Here is a 24,900-nt window from a genome sequence, read left to right as displayed (position 1 = left end):
TTAACTCTGTATGTAATAGGGCATGCACGTGTTCAATAACTGAGGGCATTTATACATGCACGTTTCCAGTGAAACCTCTATGGCCACATATTGCATAGACTTGTGGTTATTATTTCACATGTTTTCTAGCACTGCTCTTCCTGCAAATGTCCCAAGTTGTCTCTGATTTTCAGGTCTATCTCCAATACTTACTTCCCTTGTCCTTATTATCTATTTACAGAGCAAATCAACAGCTTGCAGAAAACAGTATCTTCACACATTTTTGTGACAAAAGAAAGAATTATTATTCCCATTTTAGTCTTGGTTGACAGGCCCACTGACCCAGATCCTCAGAGGTACTGATATTTAGACGCATAAATACTGGTGAGGATCTGGGCAAGAAAGAGTAACTTTCTACGTCTAAGTTCACAAAGAAAGTCTGTGAGAGACTGGTATTGCCCCACTGTTTCAGAGCTGCGATCCATGCCACCCTGCCCTGTGGGGCATTTTAAACTGGGCAGTTCGAAATCAATGTGTCTTCCTACAAAATACAGTGTGACAGACATGAAGGATTTCCATTAGTAGCCATATCTAATGCTAACAAAAGGGTTGATGAAAAAACATGAATGTTACTTGCATTTGCTTGCAGTTTTTTTCCTCTTATCTATGGAATAAGGCAAGTCAACTGATAGAACGCCAAAGACCTTTGACAGGGAATCGGCATACAGAATAGCACGTGCTTCTGGAAGGTACCAGCAGCACAAGAGCATTATAATGAAATTAGCAAACTAATAATTTCTTATGGAGAAACCACCACAGATTAGGTTTCTCCAATTTTCTCCAATTATTTCTTCACTAACAAACCAAGTGGTAGAAGTGATCATCTTTCATAAACAATGCAAATGAGCAATTAAACGACAAATAGGTGTATCTCTGAAGCTATAAAATAAACATTTAATAATGAATTACACTTAATACACTGCAGCTGTTTTGCCAGACTTAATTTAACCGCCATTTCTCAAAGTGCATTTTTTGACATAGTATTTTAAAGCCATGAAGAATTCTTTCAGCCTTACATGAAAACTGAATTTGAAACCTAGTCAGATCTGAGAATACTTGTAGCCAGAGAGATTTCACATCTAGCTTTGAGGACGTTCCTAGTAGGTAACAGACTTTAATCTTTTTAGGCTTCAAGGAATATAACTTTAAGGGCTCCCAGCCCTCCAATGTTCATATCCAAACCTTCTATTTTGTAGACCTTGGTAAAGCAGACACGCTCCAAACCACCCTTTAATGATCTGAGGTAGTACGTCCACATGGAGCAGCAACTTTGTAATCACATAGTAGATACCTCCAAGTTTATTTACTAAGGTTAAATATGAAGTATGATTATCAGAAAAATGAAGTTGATCGTGGTCCCTTACAAACACTCTAAACTTTTTACACTGAGCCTTCTTAATAAGATCACTGGTCCTGTTAGAAAATCTTGGCCTCTTTGTGTCCAGAATCATTTTAATTGTATACAGAGGTACAGATGCATCCCACCCACAAGCACATTTTTTAAGCACAGCATGATTGCATGTATTCTAAAAATGGGAACCACTGTAGGTGAAGATGGAACCAAATCAAATCCTGAAGCCACATATTTAGAACACCGGAAATTTGGAGCAATGTTTATACATTTATAAATGCTTGAACTTCTATAACAAATGGAACCAGAATTCCAGAACATCTCAGAACTGGTACACGAAGGAATGTCATTGCTTGGACCCTTCAACATGGGAGGTCAGATGTTTGGCTAACAAGATTATTCAACCATGCTAAGACATAAGAAGATCTCTCTTTGCTAGAATTTACATCTGTCTTGAAAGTAACGTAATAAATTACTTTACATTTGTTTTCAGCGGGATCAGACTAAAAGCTGCGCAGATGGGCAAAATTCTTCTGGCAGCATCTTTCTATTCATTACAGCACGCCAAGTATATACGGTGTTGGTTTTCTGCTAATTAGGATTACAGGTTATTGCTTTTATGGAACACAAAAATCCTTCCCCCCTTCCTTTTTTTCCACAGCATGTTTTTATATTCAGTAGTAACACATCATACAGAAAAAGCCCAGAACCCAAACATGACATTCCAGTTATATTTTCTATTTCAATTTTTTCAGCTTCAGTTTTTTCAGTTTCCAGTGCTTAAGCCTGTTGCTTGGGATAACGATCTATAGATGCATGGTGCCAAGCATTCAGTTGCCATTAGACAGTGTTATGCTCCAGTAACAGGACATTCACCTACCTCCCCACAACTCAGCTGCTTGTCTGTATAGTTTACCAGTATGTCTACGATAATCAGGTGGTGACCTGGACAGCCTGCTGAGCTTCATAAAACACTTGTTTCTTGTCGGACACCTGACACAATAACAAGACCAGGCTACTTACTTGCTTTCCAAGTTCTGACCCTTTCAGGAAATCATCAACTGAAGCCCCCCTTCTTTTGACATTAGGAGAATCATAGCCATCTTCCTCATCATCTGAGTTGGCGTACCGGGCTGCATTACTGCTTTCGCTAAAAACACTCCTCCTCTCCATCTAGCAAAGCAACAAAAAACAGAAAATTGTGAAGCAGACTTGTTCCTGCAACCAGCGGAAGAAATGGCTAACATAAGACATAAGAACTCAAGAACACAACATTTAAATATAATCATGGTTTAAAGCAATGTGAGTTTCCTCTGACTGTAACCTTTTAGGAGTTTTCAAGATTTTTTTGCTTGTTGTATTACTCTTGCTCATAAACAATTATATGCTCTTATGTGACCATCAACTCAGCTGCCAGCTTTCTTCCCAGTACCACTTATGTCAAAACTATCAGTATTCTACAGTCAGAGGCTGCTAACGAAGACACCGATCTCCCCTTGGCAGAGGGTTAGCAGAGGACCTAGCCACTACAGCATTTTTGACCTCAGTACAAAAAAAAAAGCTATAGAATGAGACTTCGTGCTCCTCCTCTGCTCTGAGGTGACTCCTGCCCTCTGCTACTGAATCCTGGTGCTTACTCTCATGACAATAACCATCAGCCATCTAACAGGCTGGATGAAGGACAGGGAGAAGACACAGCTTCTTCTGCAGTAGCCTACCACAACGGAGGAATTTCTACTGCTGGGGACTAAACATGACAAATATCATTGGCAGATTTTGATTTAATTTAGAGTGAATCCATCTGTAAACTTCTGTCCAGATCCCTGAACTACATATTTCAAGCATCACTAAAATTAATGTAATTAAACATGGTTCAGAGCATATGTTATGTCAGCAATTTTCAAAAACAGAAGAATTTCAGTTCTCTTTCCCTATACAGTTGCTAAATTAACTTTCACCTCAGAGTGCCAAAGAAACTAATTGCCTTTTCTCCCTCTGTTACATTTGCTCCAGTTTGCTTTATTTATAAAGAAAAGGAAGAAATATACACATGCATGTATATGTATTTAACCAGACCTTATCGATCCAGAATTATTCGGCTTCCCAAAAGCTGTATCATCACCCACTGGCTCAATTCTGTCCCGAAACAGGGACAGTCAATAAGGTGGGGCTGTTAAGACATGTGTGAACTGTCAAAATTCATGGAGTTATTTTGGAGATACAATGGGAGATGAATGACTGGACATAACAGCTGATGACTGCCAGATGAAGGACCAAGAGAATGTATGAAAAAAGTGACACTGGAGCTTGAAACAAGTAACAAGACAGTTGTGAGCAGCTTGTGATGAGAAAGTAATTGCCCAGGGCACTGCGAGTATTTAAATACTGTTATGCTTGGGTAGGAAAACCAGAGCACGTTGTCAGGATGCATACGCATCATCTATGCTGACCCAAGAGCCTCAAATACGGGATTTAAATTAACTAGCAAACATCTGAGTCACTACAGCAGCCATGGGTCATAATGGTCTCAAAACCAGTGAGTCTCCTTTGGGCAGTGATGCTTCTAGCAGCCACAAAAGGCGCTGTAATGAAAAGTTTTCACATGGCAGCTATGTTGAAGCATTTGTAAACATCTGGAAGGTGTAGCACTGAGAAAGGGGCACTCCTGAAGGGCAAATATGTAAAATTGCCTGTGGATCCATGACAGCATACAAAATAGTGCTTCACTTACATCTAAACGGCTATTTGCTATTTTGAAAAAGCAGATGGTTTTAGAATACAAACATGTCTCTTATCTGACTGCTGGTTAGATTCCCTTATAGAAATGAGACTCTGTCCTCGTTTTGTAAACTGCCAAACAGATTAGCTCTCACAGTAAGTCTGTTCAGGACTATCTGCCTATTTCCGGACCCGTTTTTAAACCACCCTTGATTGCTTTGGTCTCTTTCAAAGTACTTCAGGACTTGGTTGACTCTTCTCACGTAGGCACAAGCCTCCCTTTTGACTCCTGCAAGATCCAAGCACAAACTGATGATTACTATTTTTTTTTTTTTTTTCAGAAGTATGGCTCTGCATTTTCGGAGAAAACATTTCTAGTGATGTTATGGGGTTTCTATGCTGATCAAAGGCTGATGAATGCTCTTTATGGTTACCAGCATATTTGTGGAAGATGGCACAGAATTTTAGCACACTGCTTCTTCTCAAACTACGGATCTTCAGGGTTTAGGAATGATTAGCTGCTCCTTAAAGCATATGATGAAAAGATTCTTTGATGGAAAGTACCACAATAAATAAAGCCAGCCCAAAAAAGCCTTAAAAAAAAGTTTGCCTTTACCCTATTGCTCTCTGCAACTCGTTGTGCAGCTTCTCTTGCCATGGCTTTTGCGACAGTATTTGGGACAGGTGTGCCTTGAGGTTGAGGGAGTATTCGGTTAGGCGATGGAGACCTCCTCCCCTGAAGCGGGCTGTGAAAATTAGGGGCAGGTGGCTCAAGCGTGTGTCCATGAACAGGGGATGCCGAACGAGTCTGCTCCCACGACTCATCCATTTTTAAATGTGGACCTAAATGTTCTTCTTTGGTTTCTGGGGCTCCGGCACTTGCTAATGGCTTAGATTTGGGAGCAGTTCTGGGGTGAGGGGTTGGAGGCACCAGTAGGTCAGATGGAATGGCAGCAACAGAAGAGTCTACTGATTCCCCTTGTGCAGAGAGCGTTCGAACCGTAACTTCCTTTGCTTCCAAACTCCTTAGTCTCATTAGCTCCACCAATGCGTTCTCTGCTGTTGGAAAGATCACCTCCGCCACCTGAGTACACAAACAAGCAACTTACTAGCATGAAGACATCTGTTTCCCTCCCCTCAACCCCAGTGAAGTACAACCTTCAAAGTCTTAACATCGAGTGAATTATTACCAACACAGAGTGGGCTGTTACAGCCCACACTAGGGCTCCACACCAATTAGCACTAGTTGTCTCTAATCCTTTCAACCCATTTGTCCAAAACCTTAAGTGCCTATAGAAAGGAAGCTAATGAGCAAGTTATGCACAAACAAAAGAGTAGGTTCTACTGAAAGCTGAGAAAACCCTGCACACATGCAAGTGCCGTCACATGTTTATTGTTGCCTTTACCGGTCAGCTGAAATTCACCTAATGTAGATGGTCACTGTAACGCTGGAAGGAGAACTCACCCGTTGACCTTTCGCATAAACACCATAGCCCGTGACGTTGGCGCCATGGGAGGTCCCTGTTGCTGTCAGAGTTGGTGGTTTCCAGGACACCTGTATGGTGGCTGGGCTGGAGCCAGCCCGAACAGTAATATCTTGAGGTGGAGCTGGAGGACCTAAGAAAGACAAGACTGGTCACTGTTGAGCCTTAGATCAGAAGTATGTACTTCAACGGATATACTTGCAAGTTGGAAACTACAGATCTCAAAGCATTTTTTTTTTTTTTTTTTAAAGACGACAAAATATCCTTATTGCAGTTATTATGTAAAAACAGAAGCATACAATCAGCAGGTCGTGGAGCCAGGAACCCTCAGCTTGCAGCCAGTAACTAAGCTATATTTCTTTGCAAGATGGTCTGTACTGGCAACTTGCTCTGGACCTATTTTATCGCTCCAGGCTGTATAACTGCTATTTACTCTGAATGCAGAAGGTGTTAACAGAAACATGCAAGAAGAAAAGGCCCAGGAATGGCACTTAGTGGAAAACTGCTGCAGGTGACAGCAAATGACTTTTTGGTACATATCTCTGCACTGAATGCACACTACATACTCAGAAATCACTTTCGATGTCTGCCTCTCTGGACTATCAGTGGCTCTAAGTCACGATTTATGGGCCAGAAGCACAGTGACACTAAGGTGCAATGCAGACTGCAAGCTGAAACTTTAACCTTTTCATCCAGCAGCACGTTGGTTTAAAGGACTCAAAGTCTTTTCTCTGCACTGAAGAAAAAAATATGCCTACTAACCTTTTAAGGCATTTACAGTATGCTAGCGTAATAGCACACCAAGTACATCCTTAATTAAAAGACATTATTACCCTACTATAAATAGCTCTACTTTGGACAGAAAGCCAAAGTAAAAATATCATAGAGATTATTAGTTCATGAATATTTCAGGCATCCCATTGTGTTAATTTAACAGTCAAACCCTGAGAAGCATTTAATGCTAAAACATTTCAGAAGCAGGGTTCAGCTGTAGCCATCTCTGGGTAATTGCTGGGAGAATACAAACCTTGGTTGCTGTGAGTTTGCTTTTGCCAGTGAACTAAGAACAACCAATTTCTGTTCATCTACCAAAAAAGCTACAAATATTTAAACTGTGTGTATTCATTGCTACCAAACAGATCATGATACAAGTGTAAATATCAGACAAGCCTCAACCTCCAGATATGCTGGCAAACCGTCAATGCATTTCAGTAGTTTGCTGTCACTGAATTTCATCCTCTAGTGGGCATGGAAACGAGATTATGGTCATGTTCAGGACACTACAGGCACAACATTAATAATTTTTTACTATACCATCCCTTGCACCTATAACGTATTTTTAACTTGGAAGACCAAAATATGCAAACTGAACTAATATTATTCTTGGCCAAGACGTAGATTTTGATTTAGGATTGAATCTCAGCTTCCCTGACCATCCTATTTTATTGACAGCCAGCACTCCCAAAGCTCCTCAGCTTCCAAGGAAGAATTCACCTGATGTAGTCCAATATCTTGTCTATGACAATGGCATTAATCTGCTCCTGCAGGAGAAGTCACCTTCCTTCTATTCTCCCAAAGCCAAAAAACCCCCAGAGAGTCTATCTTGACCTTCACAGGCCGTAACAGAGATAGGTTTAATAAACCATAATGCCCAAGGCTCAGTATGGTTTCTGTTTTCCCCCATCATTAAATGGGAAATTACTTTTGATGACTCTTGATGGTCTTGGTCATCAACATAAATGTTTGCTTCAGAATTCTGCTACAGTTTGGTCTTCATGAATTTATTACCTGAATTAGCTCAAAAACCATAACAGTCCCATTGGTCCCGATCCTGTGCATATTTATGTCTATTTTTAGATCTGAGCACTCAGAAGAGAATTACTTGTATTTTAACTTCAGCAGTTCTAATGCTTAGGTGAATCAAGAAGAGGAGTTCAATTGCTCAGCTACTAAAGAGCTGTCACCCAGCTTTGGTCTGACAGGAAGCCATGTGTTTTCAAGCATAAATCATGCAAAACATGATAGATCTATGCAAAGAAAAAAAATTAAAAGGTGACCTCTAATTGTCCTCTACTTTTCACACAACTACTCTCTCTAGCTTTGAAAGGCAAGCAGTTATCTCAAGTTCATTTTTGCTTAACGTATTCCTAAAAAAACCCTGAGATTGATACAGTGTAAAAATTTTAAAATATTCACTGATCCCCGCTCCCTTTTTGGTGTAAGTGGCTGATGGTATCCTTTTCTATAAGGGTATCACTGAACCCACTAGTAAAGAGCAGAGCTTCTCAGCTTCAAATAAAGCGAGCACATGTATTCATTTGTAAACATTTCTGAAGCCCTTAGAAAAACGCCAGTACAAACGTTAGCAGCTGCCTGGGGCCAGTTATGTTGCAGTTCATGCTGCACTGTCTGCTAAACCTGACAGTCACCACGACTAAAGGTTTATGTGATAACACTCACCCCCACGCGCCTTCTAGAGAAGCACAATAACAAAAGATTCCCTTCACACAGAATACCTGTATTGATCTCTCAGCATCCTCTAAAATCATCTTTGAAACATGTCCCTTACAATGTAGATCAACTGAAGGTATTTAAGGTGGAAAAATAGTCCAGAGTTTGAGAGAAAAAACAGTGTTAGTCACATCAGACACTTTCTCTATTTTTTTTTCTTTTAACTTCTTTCTTTTAACTGTAGTTTGGAAGAAGAGAGATGTGATTACTCAAAGCCAGCAATATTTGCAAGAGAAAAACATGACAAACTATGATGCTAACTCCCATTGCTGACTCTGATTTCATGGGCATCTTTTTCCCTTTGTTTCAATGGCTTTTGAAATACAGGCATCAGCCTCTAATCACTTCAACAGTTGCTATTTTATTTTGCTATGTAACAGTGAAAAGTTGATGTGCTTTTCTAAAAATGGTCTCTGTGAAATGAAGTGGTGGGGAAGATGCTGGGATCTCTGGATCTAAAAGCAGAGGCTTCGCTGCATTTTAGCTCCTCAACAGAGAGCAGCTCATTTATTGCTTTAGCATACTTCAGCAACTAGAGGGAGATGCAGCATGTTAAGTGTTTGGCCTGAAAAAACCTCACTCAAAAGGTTTTTCCCAAATAACAAAGACATAAACATGGCCAATAAGTTCAAGCCACCATCTAGGCAGTATCTCCTCACTCCCACAGAACATATACAGTTTAAAATGCCCTCCCTCCTAGCAGATTCTATAATAGCACTACCACTTATCTCACCGAAATGATTTAAGACAAAAGAGTAAATGTCCGAGCTGAGGACATTTTTACTGAAACTGTAAATCAGCAGCATCGAAAGCAGCAGACACATAAGCTTAACTCCCTCTCTACTCAACCAGCATTACTGTCCTAAATGTCTCCTTACACAGAAGTCACGCAAGCCAAGGAAGAGACGAGAACTAGTTCCTGCCCCTTTGCTAGAATCAAATCCCAGCAGGGAGTCAATGAAGCCACAGCACAGGACATGCTACTGAAGTTCCATTCACCAGGAGTCACTTGTACTTGACTGTCCCTGCTTCAGAGACACTCAGTGCTCTGAAAGTCTGAATATATACGGAGTCTTCTACTTGTCCTTGATTAGATGGATCCACAAGGAGAGATGTTCAAATTTTTCAGGTACTGCTATACACCCCCAAAATCATGAGATTATCCTTTAAATGCACTACATTATTTCAGCTCTAGTTTTCAACATTACTTCACTGTTCTTAAATACTGAGAAATGACTGGTAACACTTACCAACATTCCTCATGTAAAAGCAAGGTGGGAAAAAATCTCAGACTTACCAAAACACGACCAATTTGTTATCTTTACAAATTCAAATTGTACAATGTGATTACAACTTCACAACCAAAATGCATTTACATCCCCTAAACGACTGTGTGGTCCTGTAAGATGTCTGTTTTGTTTTTCATTACAGAAAAGGGTTGGATCATCCCTGTAAAAAGTGCTTTAAGACACACAAATAACATGTCAGAAGTAATAACTGTTTTTTAACCAGTGTTGTTCACACCAACGAAAATAAATTACTGCCAGAAATACTATAACTGGACAAATTAAATACAAATAGAGATTAATCTGCTAAAACACTTAGCATGTGATCTGTGATGATGATAAGCATGCCTTTCCCTCGTTTATCTCCCAAAAATGCTTCAGTCCTTACCCAGGAACAAAGAAGGGAATAATGCAGGACAGGAATTAATTTTAGATACCATAAAGCAATCTAATAATCCCCAGTCTGCTCATGAATGTGACAAGGATTACAGCATAAAGCTAAAGGTTAGATTAATTTATCTAGAATTTTCAGAGAAACTTAACTGGAGAGTTTTAGGGTAGGGAGCAAAATATCAAACCTGCTGGCAACGTAGAAAATTCCACAAAGGCTTCCTTTTTTTCTCGCTGTTCCAGGGGAAGCTGCCAGGGCATCTGATGGGGCTTTGCCATGACCTTCACCTTGTAGGCCATATTGGGCTTCAAATTAAAAAAATGGTACTTGTAGCTAGCAGCCTTGACAATGTCAAATTCTTCTTCGTTAAGAAAGATCACATGACTGTAATTACTATTTGTAGGAAGCCAGGACAACTCAGCAGAAATCTGGGTTATATTGTCCACTTTAAGATTAGAGGGGGCTACTATGACATCCTTCCCAACCAACAAAGTGCACTGCAGTTCATCTGAGTTACCCTTGTTTGTAATGCTCTGAATGGATATTCGGTATGTACAAGTAGAAATGTTAAGCTTTTCTATAAGAGCTTTCGTTCTGCTTCCCAAGGCTATGTTCATCCGTACTTCTTTGTCAACCAGAACATTGTAGCTGCTAATGGTTCCCCATCCGGGTGGCACTACCGGTGGCTCCCAGCCCACAATGACACTTTTGGCTAGTTGTTTAATAAGGGTGATTTTTCTAGGATAAGGCACAATGTCTTCTCCAATTTCATCAATGTTCACATCCAGAGTCCCTGCGCCATTGCTGATTACACTAGGGTCTATGTGAGTCGGTGGACTTATCTCCAAGAGATCTCCTTCCAAAGTAGGACCTGAATGGTTGATAAAATTCTGATCTTGTTCACTGCTTAATGTGCTTGCTAACCGGGTCTCATTGTCTTGAACAAAATCCACAAAATTTGAAGGGACTAGTCCTCTTTGTCCATCTAGAAGTTCTCCTGGTGAGAAAGAACAATGCCATTAAAATCCTTGAAGGAGCATACCTCTTGCATGTCAATGCCTTGCAAGTGGACAAGATAAGGAAGAAGATATTAAGTGAAAACTGTACATAAACAACATTCACAGTTTGAGAATGTAAGGGTTCAGTGAGGCAAAAACCAGAACTGCCAGTAAGCTTTCTTGCCAACTTAAATCTTGCCAGTAGGAAAAGCTGACAATATAAAATATCTTATAATTAACTATGCCTGCAAGGAGCGGCTTTGCTGGTGCAGAAGCTCTGTTAATTAACACAATGATGATAGGGGTAATTTTAGCAACTGATTTGGTAGTAGATGAAGGAAAGAATTGGGAGCATGTTTGACAGATGAACTGATTTGAATCTGCATGAATTAGCATGACTTCACAGATTAAAAAAAAAATATACCTTCATAAAAGCCATCTTCATCCATATCTCCATACACATAAAGGTACTTTCCTGCGGTAAGGGGGAGCTCTGCTTCGGGATTTTCATTTGGTCCATCAAAAGGGTTGTAACTGCAATGGAGCACAGATGGAAAACATGTGTGTTCACTTACAACCCCCCCACAACTGAACACTAATCAGAAAAAGGTGTACAGTTCTAAGGCTGCACGGGAAGGTAATTCCTCAGTTCAGCCTTTTTGCTTACCTTCTGAAAGATATATTCTGAGTGGAGTCTAGGTGAGTTTGTTGTTGTGAACTGTATCACCAACAGGCTGCCATGAAACACAACCTATTCGCTTAAGCGCTATACACTTAAAACCACATCCTTTTCCGTAGAATTTACTTACACATTTCTCACTTAGGTCTCTTTGAATACACTGGCCAAAATCTTCCTCATTTTTTAAAGTCAATTAAAGCAAAATCACTTGTAGAGGTCTTTTCCAGTCCTCATATTCCGTTTATTTTATAGGGCAGTCGTAATTTTACACAAGTTTATTAACTTCAACAGAGACAAGTTAAATAAAGACAAAAACAGTAAGTTACAGCTAAAACAAGCTACTCGTAGACAAAACATTTTTATAAAGTATTTAAATCCATCTCCATCCTGAAAGAAATTGTTAGCCACAGAAATTCTTACTGTGATAGTACTTTATATCTGAAATTTTAATGTGCGAAGTAAACATGTGAAGAACTTTTAAATATTTTTTGCATTGATGAAAAAGCAATTTATAAGAACAGATTGAGACATCCTCTATAAAGTAGGAGGTACACAATCTCATCTTATTTAGACACTGAAGGCTAGAAATACAGTGGTGGGTAAAAGAGCCGTGCCATGTTAAACTTTCTTTGACGATTAAAGCACATGGAAATGGCACTATTTTGCAGTCAGTGCAAACAGGAAAGGGGTCTGCTATCCATAACGTTGGCTCTGGGTAATAATTCAGTGCATGAATAAAAGTGAAGCAAACACAAATGTTGAATATTACAAATATATACTATATATGGAATGAGCTGGTTTTGTTACCTGTAACGGGCAATGCAAAGATGGACTTTCCCAGAATATCTCTGCTTTGAGGTATTGGAATTCTTATCATTATCCATCTGTAGAGGGGGGAAAAAAAAAAAAGACAATGTGACTTCAAGAAGATGCATGCACTGTTTTCCTGACAGCTGATATAAATCAGACAGCAAACATGCAACATCTTTAAAAAATATATTAAATTCTAACATGGAACAGAACTTGCTAATTTCACTTAGAATGGCTTAGGCTAAAAAAGAATTGCAGTTCAGATTCTAACAGGGCAAAGAAATTGAGCTAATTCCTTGACATCCTGCTAGAGATTCAGATCGCCCGTCTGAGACTGGATGTCGGTTTTCCTCAAAAGCTTGCAATATTGACAAAGCACCAGTAGATTGGTGCTTTGTCATTTGGAGACAACATTTGTTGTCTGCAGCTTGGAGATGGCTGAAGATGTGATATTGATCACAGCATTCCCCTCCGTGCTGCTGAGTAAAGAAATAGGCATGACTTAACCATACCAGTCTCACTGACTACCTCACCCTCCTGACTTAAGCTTTTACTAAAGTCTTCGTTAAAGTACAGTAAACTCAGTTACTCTAAGATGACCCGTTCTACGTGATATGCCTAGTGTTTCTGGGCATAGTACAGCTATATGGTCACAGAGACAATCTAGAGCGATACCCTAATATTTTAATCAGAAAACCATAGTAGAAACCTGGTACCAGTGACTAAGCACTTAAGACAAATGCCGAGTATAGAGCTGGTGCAAGTGTCAACTTCCAAACACTTGGAAACAATGAGTACCACAGAAAATATATCCCCTTGCCAATCCAATCCACAGCAGCAGCATCTGTTGAATTCCATCCTTTCCACTAACTGAAGAAATACTGTATTTCCTCTGAATTTACCATCATATTGAATTCAATTCTGCAAAGCCACACATTTATTCCATTACGGATCTGGTCTACAAAACCTGGAGATTAAATCGTGGTGCTGAATCAACACAGACTCCACCTATTTTAGCCTTGTGCTAGGAATCTCACTGGTAAAATAGTAACTCTTTCTGTTATGCTTTAAGCCTCATAGAGTTTTTGAAGTGAGAGATGCCCTTCTTTCCTCCACTTATTTTACAGTATGCTGTGAACCCTTTAAGGAAAAATGAACAACTTTTTGCCTGAGCTTGAGAGAACTTTAATTACGGTAGAAATACTAGGTTTAACAGTGGGATCAAATAAGATAAGCTGTCCACAAATTGACCAAAATTTTACAATCTGAACAGAGTGAATATTGAACTGCAACTTTCAGGCCTAAACTGGTCCCTGCTTGGTTTCCAGTATGGAACAAAAGTGCACCAGAAAAATACTGAGTCAAGTAACTTTTCCTCTGAAGTAACTCTTACGAGGTGGGTTAGCTTGTTGGGTTAACACAAAACACACGCTGTTCTGCCAACACTCCACTTCCAGTGAGGAAGATGGTAGTAGTCAGCTAACAGGTATTTTCCCCTGTGTAGCATTTGGGGATGCGGGCAAATTTTCAAGGGTTAGCATCCCGATACCTTTCTATGGGCATGTCACAAAGTCAGAAAAAACCCAATAATGCTTATTCTAGTAGACTTTGTTACTAGTAACAATCAGGGAAGTTGCAGATATATTTTTGCAGAGTATCATTTTTTTAATTTCAGACTTCACAGCATTATGCTCCATTTTTAGATTTTATTCATACGCTCTCCCCCTGGGTCTGGATACCTCTAACAAGAATGGAGCTTAATTTCTGTAAGCTTGCATAATGTAAGTATGTATCACATAATTACACTCTAGAAGGCACACAACGAACAATTCTGCAAAAGAGGGCTTGACATTCTCAGTGAGAGATAACTCAAAAATAATAGAAAAAGGGAATTAAATTCGACGTGCAGTTCTTCTGTTCCTTGCTGTTAGTTCTGCTTCCCTAAGTCTCGTTGCTAAGCTGCTTTTTCTGGTTTGACTACTTCAGGCTGCTTTTTCCATGGCCTCTTCAAACAGAAATGAATGTTCCCACTTTTCAATAATGCTGCTACACATAAATACACACATATATTTATCTGTGGATAATCCTTAGATACACCCATGGAATTCATACTATACAAGAATCTAGTATTTTGTTGAATAGCCTACCCCATACTCAGGCTTGTGATCCATTTAAAAACATTTTGATTCTATCAACTTTCACAGGTTCAGTAGCAATGAATATAAAATAGATAGAAAATATGCACACAGTTTCAATTTATTTACTTCTGTAAAGATTAAGAATGGGATTCAGGACTGTAGGGTGAGGGGTAAAATAGGAAGATCATTTCCTCATGGATGTTTGCCCATATAAAACAGGCTTGCAGTATTTAATAGAAATTAATACGCTTCTATAAAGTTTTCAAAATGTGTCCTATACCTCCTTATATTTAACATTTGTCCTAAGTATTAACAACCAACTTGCGATGGCACCTTTGTAAAGCTCTTCTGCGCTTCCCATTGGGTTTCTACTAGAATTCTACTGAAAACCAGAAAACCTTTCTAAGAAAGGAAGAACAGAACCTTTCAAAAGTACAATTAAATACAAGCTGTGAAGTTGAATGGTGGAAGAGTTTAGCGACAACATCCTGCAACTTTCACTTCCAGGTATAGGCTCAAAATCCGTTTAGGAGAGTGTGCTGGAAACTGCTGTTAGCGGGTGGTATCACCGTAGCTGTAGTGAGAAGATTCACACGTCATGAAAACCAGGCAAAGAACAAATCCTGCAGAATGAGCTACTTCTCTGTCAGAGCATACCTGCCTGGACAGGGCACTGCATGGAATTTCTCTTCCATTTGCCCAGGCTGTAACAAAGTTGCACCTCTTGGTAGATATAATAAAATAATAATAAACCCACATAACATAGACATACGCCAAAACAGACAGACAGAAATGCTGACTTACACTTCTTATGCACAGAAATAGTACAACACGCTGAATGCACCACTGGAGGCTGAGGTTTTCATGGAAGCTTGAGGTTCTCACACACCCATTTCTGATGCTGTGTAACTAGGATATCAGCTGAGACTTTGAAATTATCAGTTAAATTCCCACTGGTCATGTTCCCAAGTTATCTCAGAAAATGAGAACATTCATGTCTTGGCTTTTTAAAAGCAGGTGGATCAACCCACATCGGTCCCCTGGAGAAGAGAGGTCTTGGCCCCATAACATACATTTTCAGTAAGAAATTTAAAAAGACTCACGTCTGAATCAAATCTGCATCTTGGGGTACCAGATCTTGACTTGGACAGGAATGTAGGTTTGACAGACAATTGTTCTGGTTTGTCTCCAGATATTTGAAGGGGTCGTATAAACTCTGAAATCACACAACGGCTTCCAGAAGGACTTTCATGACCTGGCAGTGAACAAAACAGGTATGAGAATAAGTAATTGTTCTCAAGCAGATACACTGCCAACTAAAAAGTAGCAGTGAGTTATTTCCTCCTGCTGTTAGAAATCATTCTAGAAAAAGCCTAAGGTAGGTAGACTGCAGAGCATAGAAGTGGCTAAGCCTACTAGTTCCCAGCCTTTAGGTAAATTACGTAAGTCAACAATATGTAATGGTATATAATGTAGAAAGTGAAGGTATCTTAATTAAAAAAAAAAAATCAAAGTTAAAGTTTCCCCTAATGAAAAAAACGTCCACCTTTGTTCTGAGCATCTTGATATCTTTGGAGAAGTTATCTGACATGCTGTTTAACATGCCCACCACTAAAAAGCTGCTGTTGGAACCCTTCTATTCCTTTCAGGGACTCTGTCATATACTGAGAAGCAGAATCAAGTCGTGCATTTATCTTCTATGAAAGCAACTGAAATGCTAATAATTTAGTTAGCAGGATATTCATTTTGAAATGAAGGAAAGCAGTTTGGCTTTTTGCAGGGCAGTAAGTTCCAAGACTCGTATTTCTTAAGAGCTCCTCGTTAACACCAGTACTAAACCACAAAATTTGATCACAGTGCCATCTCTCCAGTTTCTAAAAACCCAAAGACATAGACTATGAAAAAGGAAAAATGTCCAGAAATGCTTTTTGAATATTTTTATTGTGCTTTTTTTAAAACACTTAAAAATAAAAAGGAAAAGACAGTTTATACTGCACATTTAAAGCACCTAAGGAGGCAGCCTTAGAGGCTGAACACTTATCTCCTATTTACTCAAGTGAAAACCAGGCCTAATGCTCAGGGGACACAAGTAAAAAGAACAACTTCATCAAAGTTGCAAGAAAGACTAATAAAGTGTAATTAAAATACTTCTACATTTTTTCCCTTTTACTGTTAGTTTAGTCCCCAAACCTCACGAAAACAAGCAGGAAATTGTAAACTGAGCCGAATGATACTTGCAGCATCAGCAGAAGCTATAGCAAAGCAGAGTCTAGGGCACTGCCTAGATATCCAGAGTGCCTTCTCCTTTCTCTCTCTCTCATTAACATAATGAGCCTATGCTCTAATTTTTCAGACCCTGGATATGTGTAGGTTCAGCATTTCCTCTCCAGTTTTGCCGGAAGCCTGGACAGCAATGTTTTGCTACTGAATTGCAAGCTTCCCAGACACACATCACCAGGAATTATCAGTGGAACCTCTTTATTCATATTGCAGAGGAGAATAAGCTCCAAAACATATCATCAGAGGGTTTTTCTGGTGTGCCCCTTAGTCCAATATGATTAATTTTCTCTGCATCACTATAATTTACAGCAGGACAGCTTAAGCACATTGACAGCAGGGAAATATACAAGTCATCATACAAAAGATTAATTACAACCAGCCCGCTTAAAGCAATCCCCAGGCTGGAAAAGGGCACATTTTTTATTCTTGGAACCTTTCTCACATATATAACAGAAAAGTCATCCCTGTTCAGAAACCTTTAGCCAATTTAGCTCCTTCTGTTTGCTGTTAATGTGCTTGCCATATCAGCCTGTCAGCGCCAAGCCTATAAATAATTGGTCCAACCGTGATTATTCATTCAAAGGAAACTGCTGTTTGGTCTCATACCTCCTGGATTTTTCAGGCTTTGTTATTAAATCAGTTGCACTACAAGAAAGATTCTTGGACAATATAGCCCTTGCTTTGCATACCTATAGGATGATAACCAGGATAGGAACACACATTATCAAGAACTCCAGGGGTATCAAGACGCTGGAAGATATTCAACTGTCTTATTTTTGCCACTTGTAAAACAGGGTACATAAAATTTACCTTGAGTCCTTCATACATAAGAGAGAAAACCATGTGGTAGCTGTAATTGCATTATGTGACTGGACACATCTATGGCTCCAGATGGTGCTAATAATTAGATACAGCCTACTCAGATACCTCACTTCCCATCAGAGTAATTCTATACCCATATCCATCAATGTCTGTGGAAATACAGCTTCTGCCCCAAATCTAGCAATGCAAAATGGACCTGTCTTCCTAACCGGACTTACTGCTGCCTTCAGTGTCCTCTCTTTCTGTATTCATGTGACTACTTGTGCAATGTAACATCTCCCTGCTCAATAAAATCTGCACCGGGTGCCATCAACTCCTGTCTCTTTGTGAAAAAGTGTGTGAAATAGCAGCAGCTCATCCTCTAAGGCTCTTTCCCATGCTGTGGGACTGCTTTTACCCGGGACCACAATGTGATCTATTTCTTAAAGCAGCTTAAAAATTACTGCATTTTCACGGTATTCTAGTATCTGCAATAAATTGGAAAGAACAAGTTTTCAGGCGAGACATATCATACAACATTAGCAGTTAGTTCCTGTGTATTCTCTACAGGAGACTTTTTTAAAAGGTCATCAGATGCTTAAATAATATATGTAAATTCATGCTGATTCTATGTATGCAGAGCCACAGTTGGATTAAAAAAAAAATAAACACAAGCATCATCAAGCAATGCCTTTGCAAAAAGCAAAATTGAGATTCACTGTGCATGAAGTCCATTCCTCCTGAAACCTCCTGAATCTCTGTAATCTCCTCCTCATTTCTATAGAGGATGTCTGCTTTTGTGGATTGTGAATACACAAGTACAGACAAAAATGGCTGCATTCAAAAACTGGCCTAACTTTACCTCCAAAATAAGAAACAATTTCAAACTAGGTTCTCTTGTTCATCCAAGGCAATTTCACTGATGTCCCTGGCCTTGAGCAACAGAATGTGGAGGAATCAGACCTATAAAGACTGTCTTAAAACTTGTTAACTCACTGGAAACTAAGAAAAATAAATGCCCCTTTCCTTTTATATTTGCACTCTGGAAGAAACTAAGAGTTAAAAAGGAAAAATACAAGAGGTCAGTTCACAAGAACATGAAGCAGCTTCTGAAAACGTCTCTGTTTTTCTCTAAATACTAGAGAGGAACCTTATAAAGCCACAGGGGTTTTGTCCGTAAAGTCTCTTGAAATCCTCATACCCTCAAAATGGCCTCTATTTTCCCATGACTGGCCAGCATCTGTTAAGGAAGTCTGAAGAACACTCCTTCAAGGAAAGATGCAAGGAGGAGCACCAGACTTAATTTAAATGTCTCAGCAGAATTAAAGCTGGCCATACTCGTAGTACAATCAGACTCTCCATTTTATTTATTGGAACTGCTGATTCATTATGGACTACCTAAATTATCTAGAAAGGCCATTTAAAGGAGCCTTTTATCTGACGAATAATAAATCTTAAGGTTTCTGTATCTGATTGTGACATTATTATATGTTTAGAGTGAACTTTTAACGTTCTAATCTATTCTGTCTAGGTTTATTTCATTTCCTGATACATCAAACATCACCAATTAAGGCAAAGCAGCTGGTCATAAACTGATCTCATTTCCGTCATTTGCTTTGCTTTGAAAGCTGTCTCTGTGTTCCCTCTTGTGTTCTTTCTTCCTCACACATAATAAAAATAATTACACTTCTGGTTTGAAGAACTTGCTGTAGTATTACCATCATTATTGTGAAATGGTTGATTTCAATAATTAGAAATTCTGCCCACTTGCTTAAATATTACTTTATTGTTATCAGTGAATTCATACTGAGAATGAATATTGTCCAAGGATTTCTGATGTTTATACATCAGTGCTGCAGGTCCTGAATTTTGAGTCGCATAAAAATCAATAGGTTATGAGAAAAGGCTTAGAGAGCAAGGCCCTTAAATGACTTCAGTACAGACCTAGCTGTGTTTTCTGTGGTTTTTGTCAAGGAGTTCTTGGAAGATTCTGTTTGTTATGTTTTGAAGGTTATTTTAAAAGCTGTTTCCATTAGTATTTCAAGATTAAATATAAGTTAGTTTGGAGAGTTTGACTGAGGACCTCGAAAAGTTTATTTGATTTTTATTTGAGGATTAGGGCCAATTCAATTCCAGAGATACAGACTGGACCTTCACTAGCTGCCTAAAGGACATTTCAATACCTAATTACCTTTCCTTTAAAATTAACTGATGCTTTGAAAATCCTGTCCTTAGAGACATGAGGAGTTAATCCTGTTGATATTAAGGAAATTTCTGGTAAATTCTTATGGCTATCAGGTAATGCCTTCCAAATTCTCCATTTAGTGCACTTTAATATCCACTTAGGTAAGACTTGCAGCTCCACAAAAGCCTATAAACTAATACACACCACACTGGGCAAGACTGCAAACAGCTCAAATTTTGTGTTCAAAAACCCAAGGCATACAAAGTACAAAGTTACTGAAGTGAAATGAAAGAAGCATGTCACCTTGGTTCCTTTTGACTTGGTTTCACATTGAGTTTAGCACCCTTCACTGAAAATAACTGCTCATCTGTAACGATAGGGAAATGATTTGTGATTTCTAGGCCCTATGCCTCAGAATTTTTCTAGAAGCTTAGGAAGATGAAATAAAAAAAGTCAAGACTATTTCATTTCTCCATTTCCTCTTCATACTTATTTTAAAAGAACTTTGGGGGAATTTGTAAGTAATGGAAATTACCTGACAGGTGTTCCTTTCCAGAACAAGTAGTTAAAGTCATTCTAGCATGGGTGATACTGAGCTGGTGAGCACAATCCTCAGCCTTGATAACAACATAGTCATAATACACAATCTAGCACGCGATCTACATGCAAGTTACTTTCAAGTGTCCTCAGGTAACCTCTTGCCTTGATCTTCTAAATGTTCTTATGAATAATGAATCGTTAACAAAGTTGTGTACTTAGGAAGAGCAGTTCAACACAGATCTAGGAAAAACACACCGTGTTGAAAAAACTAGGCACTGTAAGTGCAAGAACACCAATACAGATGTAATTTTTTTTTTTTTACATGCTCCATTTCTTTTAAAACTCAAATCAGTAATTTTTTGGTGACTTTTCTGTTTCTAAAACACCTGGCAGTTACATTTAGAATACTATTTTAAACACAGTTAAAAATTTAAACACACCTTTGCACAGTTCCGTAAGCAACTGTAGGTATTACTCCTATTCAGGTCTGTTAAAATATATCCCATGAAACGCCTTTCCAACCAAAATCACTTTGTGACAGAATTTGTGTTTTTGTAGACAGTGTTTGCTCCCATTGAATTTTTTTTTAATGCTTTACTTTCAAGTTTTTGCGGAAAAGTGCACATTTTCTGTTGAACAAATGCAACTAAACCAAAAACATTTCATGTTTGTCAAAACATTCCCATTTTCTACCCAGCTCTATTTACAAATTTCTTTTATATAATGGCTAATGCAGTGCAGGGGTCTCTATGCTTCCTTTCCCCATGAACTGCTACTTCAACAAGATAGCAGGCCAACTCCTGTCCCTGAAACAGTGAAGGTTTTACAGCAAAGCCTGTATATGCAGACAGTCTTTCTTCCACAGAAGTAGATATTTACATAAGGAAGACATCACTTTAACACTGAACAGGTTTCTCGTCACTACACCCAACAACAATTAGAGACAATTCTGCTCACAGCAGTGCCTGAATAAAACTGTAACAACCTCAGTGAAGGCTTAAGAGATACTCTGAAATTTAAACAAGTCACAAAACAGGAACAGGAGTGAATTCTATCCTCCATTTGCACAAACAAACTCTATTTACATCACTGAGTTGCATCTTAAAACCTACAGGGCAGAACAGATACCTACAAATAAAATGCTGGTCCTTACCTTTACCTATAGAAGTGGCTATTCCATTCATTAACTGGGATAGGGATTTACCAGGAGAACCAGGGATATCTGAGGATGCCACCGAGTTACTGCTTAGGAGATCAATCTTTCCTGCTTGCTGTCGAAACTTCTCCAGTTCTCTGGACAAGAGGTTAAATTGTTCGCTCTGTGTCCGGCATTTCTCCTCTAGCTCTCGGACCTTGGCCTGCACAAGCAAGACAGAACACAGACATGTGACTGAGATCAGAGTGAGCTATGACTGCATCAGATTTTTCTTAAGTACCAGGAAGCCAGGATAGGCAAACTATTTGGGATAAACTGGCCCACAAGCACACTTTTCTCCCCCTAAATTCTCACCCGTATTTAGAACGAAACTTTTTAGTATCCCTGTAATATTGAGGTAAGTACTCCTTTCATTCCCAATTTCCGAAGTGGAAATTCCTCATCATATTTTTTGGCAGTGCTAAAAAAATCACTGCCAAGAACACTTGCAAACAGATCTTACAGCTTTGTGACTTCTACGCACATCTGAATGTCACTTTTGTGTGCTTTTCCACTTTTTCTAAAACTCAGGTATATTTCTGAGGTTTGCCCATCCTCAGCTATTAAGTTGAAGCCTCCTGAACTGTTAGATTAACATTGATGTATTAGAAAACACCACCAAAAAAACCCCACCGTGGTTCATGCGGAATGTGGGCCTATCTACTGGCTCAATTCCCTTTCAAAAGTAATGCTCGTCACTATAGGTGCCAAACCACACACAAGTAATCCAGGCACCAGCCAAGAGGAGATTGTTTGTAAGCCTGTGAGAAGTACCAAAATGTCATTGTTGGCAAACATTTTTGTTTTAATTTTGAGGTATCATGCTTTAACAAAACAGAACTCAAAAGATAAGCTACTGTGCTGACTTGGGAAATTTGCCTACATACAGTTCATGAATTCTCAATGTGGAAAAAATGGAGGTGATGGAAAGATTCCGTGGATGAAAGAAATGAGAAAGGGCATGGGAATTCAGGATTTCTTCTACAACTTTAACTCAAAAAATATATAAGAGTAGTGAAGACACTAAACCTTGAAAAAACCCTTTTATCCAAATCTGTCCACTCATTCTACCAGCTAAATTAAGGATATAATAATGTTTTTAATATATGCATTTAAATTTCAATCTGCATTTATAAACAGCCTGCACATCTGTTTGCATACGCTATCATATGTTCCTGAAGAGAAAAAACACAATCTAGAGTGCCCAGAGAGTTAGGAAAGAGCATATTAACACCTGTTGCAAAGACTGAAGAATCAGCAAAGCTCCTGAGAATTTCATTTGTGAGGTCTGATTTTCACGTAGGGGCAAACAGCTGGTCTGTACTCCGGACACGTGCCAGAGAAGGACTGGCACTTGAGGCCTAGGGAGCACTCGTGTCTCGTGCTGTGACCCCAACGCTGCAAGCAGAAGTAGCTCAACAGAGGCAGTAATAGGCTCCTTATATGAAAAGCTAATGCATTATATCCTAATCTGATGCTTTATAATGAACAAACATCACTTTCCTTCATTAAAAACCTCTTTAGAGTATAAGCCTAGTTAAACAACTGTACTAACAAAGGAAGTCTGGATATCAATTAAATTCATTCAATTGTACTAAAGGTTTCTTTTTCTTGAAAGAGAAAAATGTTCTCAGTTCATGTAAGAAAAACTGCACATATTTCCTATCAAGAAAACGAAATATATTACACACCACCTATACAAAGATCTTAGCACAGCTAAAGATAAACAAAACACTTAGAGTCCCCAGAAGAACACAAACCCCCAAATTTCCTACTACAGAAGGTGGTACCATTTCTTCCTTTATTTGTAACAAATACATTTTTAAAGCTACAGTGAATTTTGAGCTTGTAATTTCTTTGTATTCATAAAACATAAATTAATTTAGTTCTGCTAAAGAAGTCTCAGGGTATCTATCTGACTGATCGTGAAACAGAAAACAGTAAGATACAGAGACATTGTGGGAGTTCCACACAAACATTAAATGCTTTAATTTTTGTTTTTTGTCTTTCATCTTTTCACTGTGGTTTTGAGCAACCGAAACACAAACCTTTCCTACTTGTTACTTTGCTGCATGAATAAGGCATCTTTGTACAATTCTAAAGAGCATTAAACAAAGTAGTAAACTGGTTTGGGTTTTTAGATCCCCGCTTTCCAATGGAAAGTTTAAGGATGAGCTATTCAACTCTCTAAGACTATATACTGACCTTTCCACATGCAGTTATGGAAACTCTAGCATAAAATAAAAAATAAAAACATCATCATCCAGAACGCAACAAGATACTAAGTCTGCCTTGAAAAATATTTTTTTAAAAAAAATTAATGTATTATTATTATTAATTAATTTAAAACTTATTTGCATTTCAGTATATGCCTTCTTTGACTTTTCTTTCAAGTATCTAGAATCTTCATTTGCAAGTTGTTCTCTCATGACAGTATGAAGCCTGGAAGAAAAATGCCTCTACTACTTTTTTTTAATCAAGGTTATGAGTTAGAAGTGAGCACAAAGCTAGTACTATATGAAGAAAAAATTGCCGTAAGATCCACAATAGTGCTAACAGGAGGCATCCCCACACCCGTCTTTGTTTCTTGACTTCAGGCAGGTGCTTGGTTCACTGTTAGCCAGCCAGACTCACCTCACTGTAGAAAAATCTACATATTCATGTATGTCACTGCAGAGCGAGGCGTGTGCTTGCACTCTCAGAAGTACTGAATTTTTATTCTCTATCACGGTTCTGCCCATATAGCCTATCCTAGTAACGATGGCACAGAAGTGCCCAGGCTACCAGATCTCCCTTAAACTGGATCTGCCTATAGCAGTGGTTGTATGAAAAGACATTCTCTACTGCAGGCCATATGGAATGTATTTCTCTTAGGACTTGCCAATTTCTCATACAATACCTAGTGCTATTTCTAAAACCTGAACAGCTTCTTTAATTGAAAAAGAAGTAGACTTCATCCATTACAAGACAGATACTGTTCACACAAGACATAAGATGATGAGCAACTTTCCAGGTGGACAGGCTTGAATTCAGACTAGTAATTCACATATTCTGCTATGGAGATACCATTTCATAGTTTAATTGTTTACATAGCAGCAACGGCTTTCAGTAGGTGGCTCAATAAAGCAACCTCAGATGAAAATACCACATAAAATTATCTTATAAAGAAACAATCTGAATTCAGACAAAATCCACACAGTCAGAAAGCTACAATCTTGAATAAACTACCAAACCATTCTTACTGGGCATGCTCCTAAGAAATTCACTTTCGAAAACAGTATCTGAGTTCTCATTAAATCATGCCATATTTGAAGATTAATCTCTTGTAGAAAAAAAATCTGATTTTGGTGATTTGGTATTAGGCCGATAAATGCCAAGCATGCTCGCGTAACAATGGCTCTAGCACACATCCCATGCAAGGTTAGGCAGGACTATCGTACTCATTTTAAAGGGAAAAGTGCAGGATTCAGGACAGGGAAAGGAGAATTTATGCC

At 38.8% G+C, this 24,900-nt stretch overlaps 1 protein-coding gene across 7 annotated transcripts in view; it reads right to left on the bottom strand.

The window, feature by feature from the left end:
- Positions 1-24,900, bottom strand: part of RIMBP2 (RIMS binding protein 2) — a gene marked incomplete at both ends in the record, with an annotated part of 154,082 nt that overhangs the window by 25,369 nt on the left and 103,813 nt on the right. For all 7 annotated transcript variants that reach the window (XM_082324932.1, XM_082324930.1, XM_082324933.1 and 4 more), the window contains 8 exons: positions 2,414-2,563; positions 4,725-5,192; positions 5,574-5,725; positions 9,968-10,777; positions 11,203-11,312; positions 12,265-12,341; positions 15,509-15,660; positions 21,365-21,569. In XM_082324932.1, the coding sequence (XP_082181058.1) occupies positions 2,414-2,563; positions 4,725-5,192; positions 5,574-5,725; positions 9,968-10,777; positions 11,203-11,312; positions 12,265-12,341; positions 15,509-15,660; positions 21,365-21,569 (2,124 nt within the window). The remainder of the gene's footprint in view (positions 1-2,413; positions 2,564-4,724; positions 5,193-5,573; positions 5,726-9,967; positions 10,778-11,202; positions 11,313-12,264; positions 12,342-15,508; positions 15,661-21,364; positions 21,570-24,900) is intronic.

Source organism: Platalea leucorodia, assembly GCF_965183815.1.
Source record: "Platalea leucorodia genome assembly, chromosome: 12".
NCBI classification, from domain to species: domain Eukaryota; kingdom Metazoa; phylum Chordata; class Aves; order Pelecaniformes; family Threskiornithidae; genus Platalea; species Platalea leucorodia.
The sequence above is the reverse complement of the archived record's forward strand: the minus strand, read 5'-3'. Positions and strand labels throughout refer to the sequence as shown.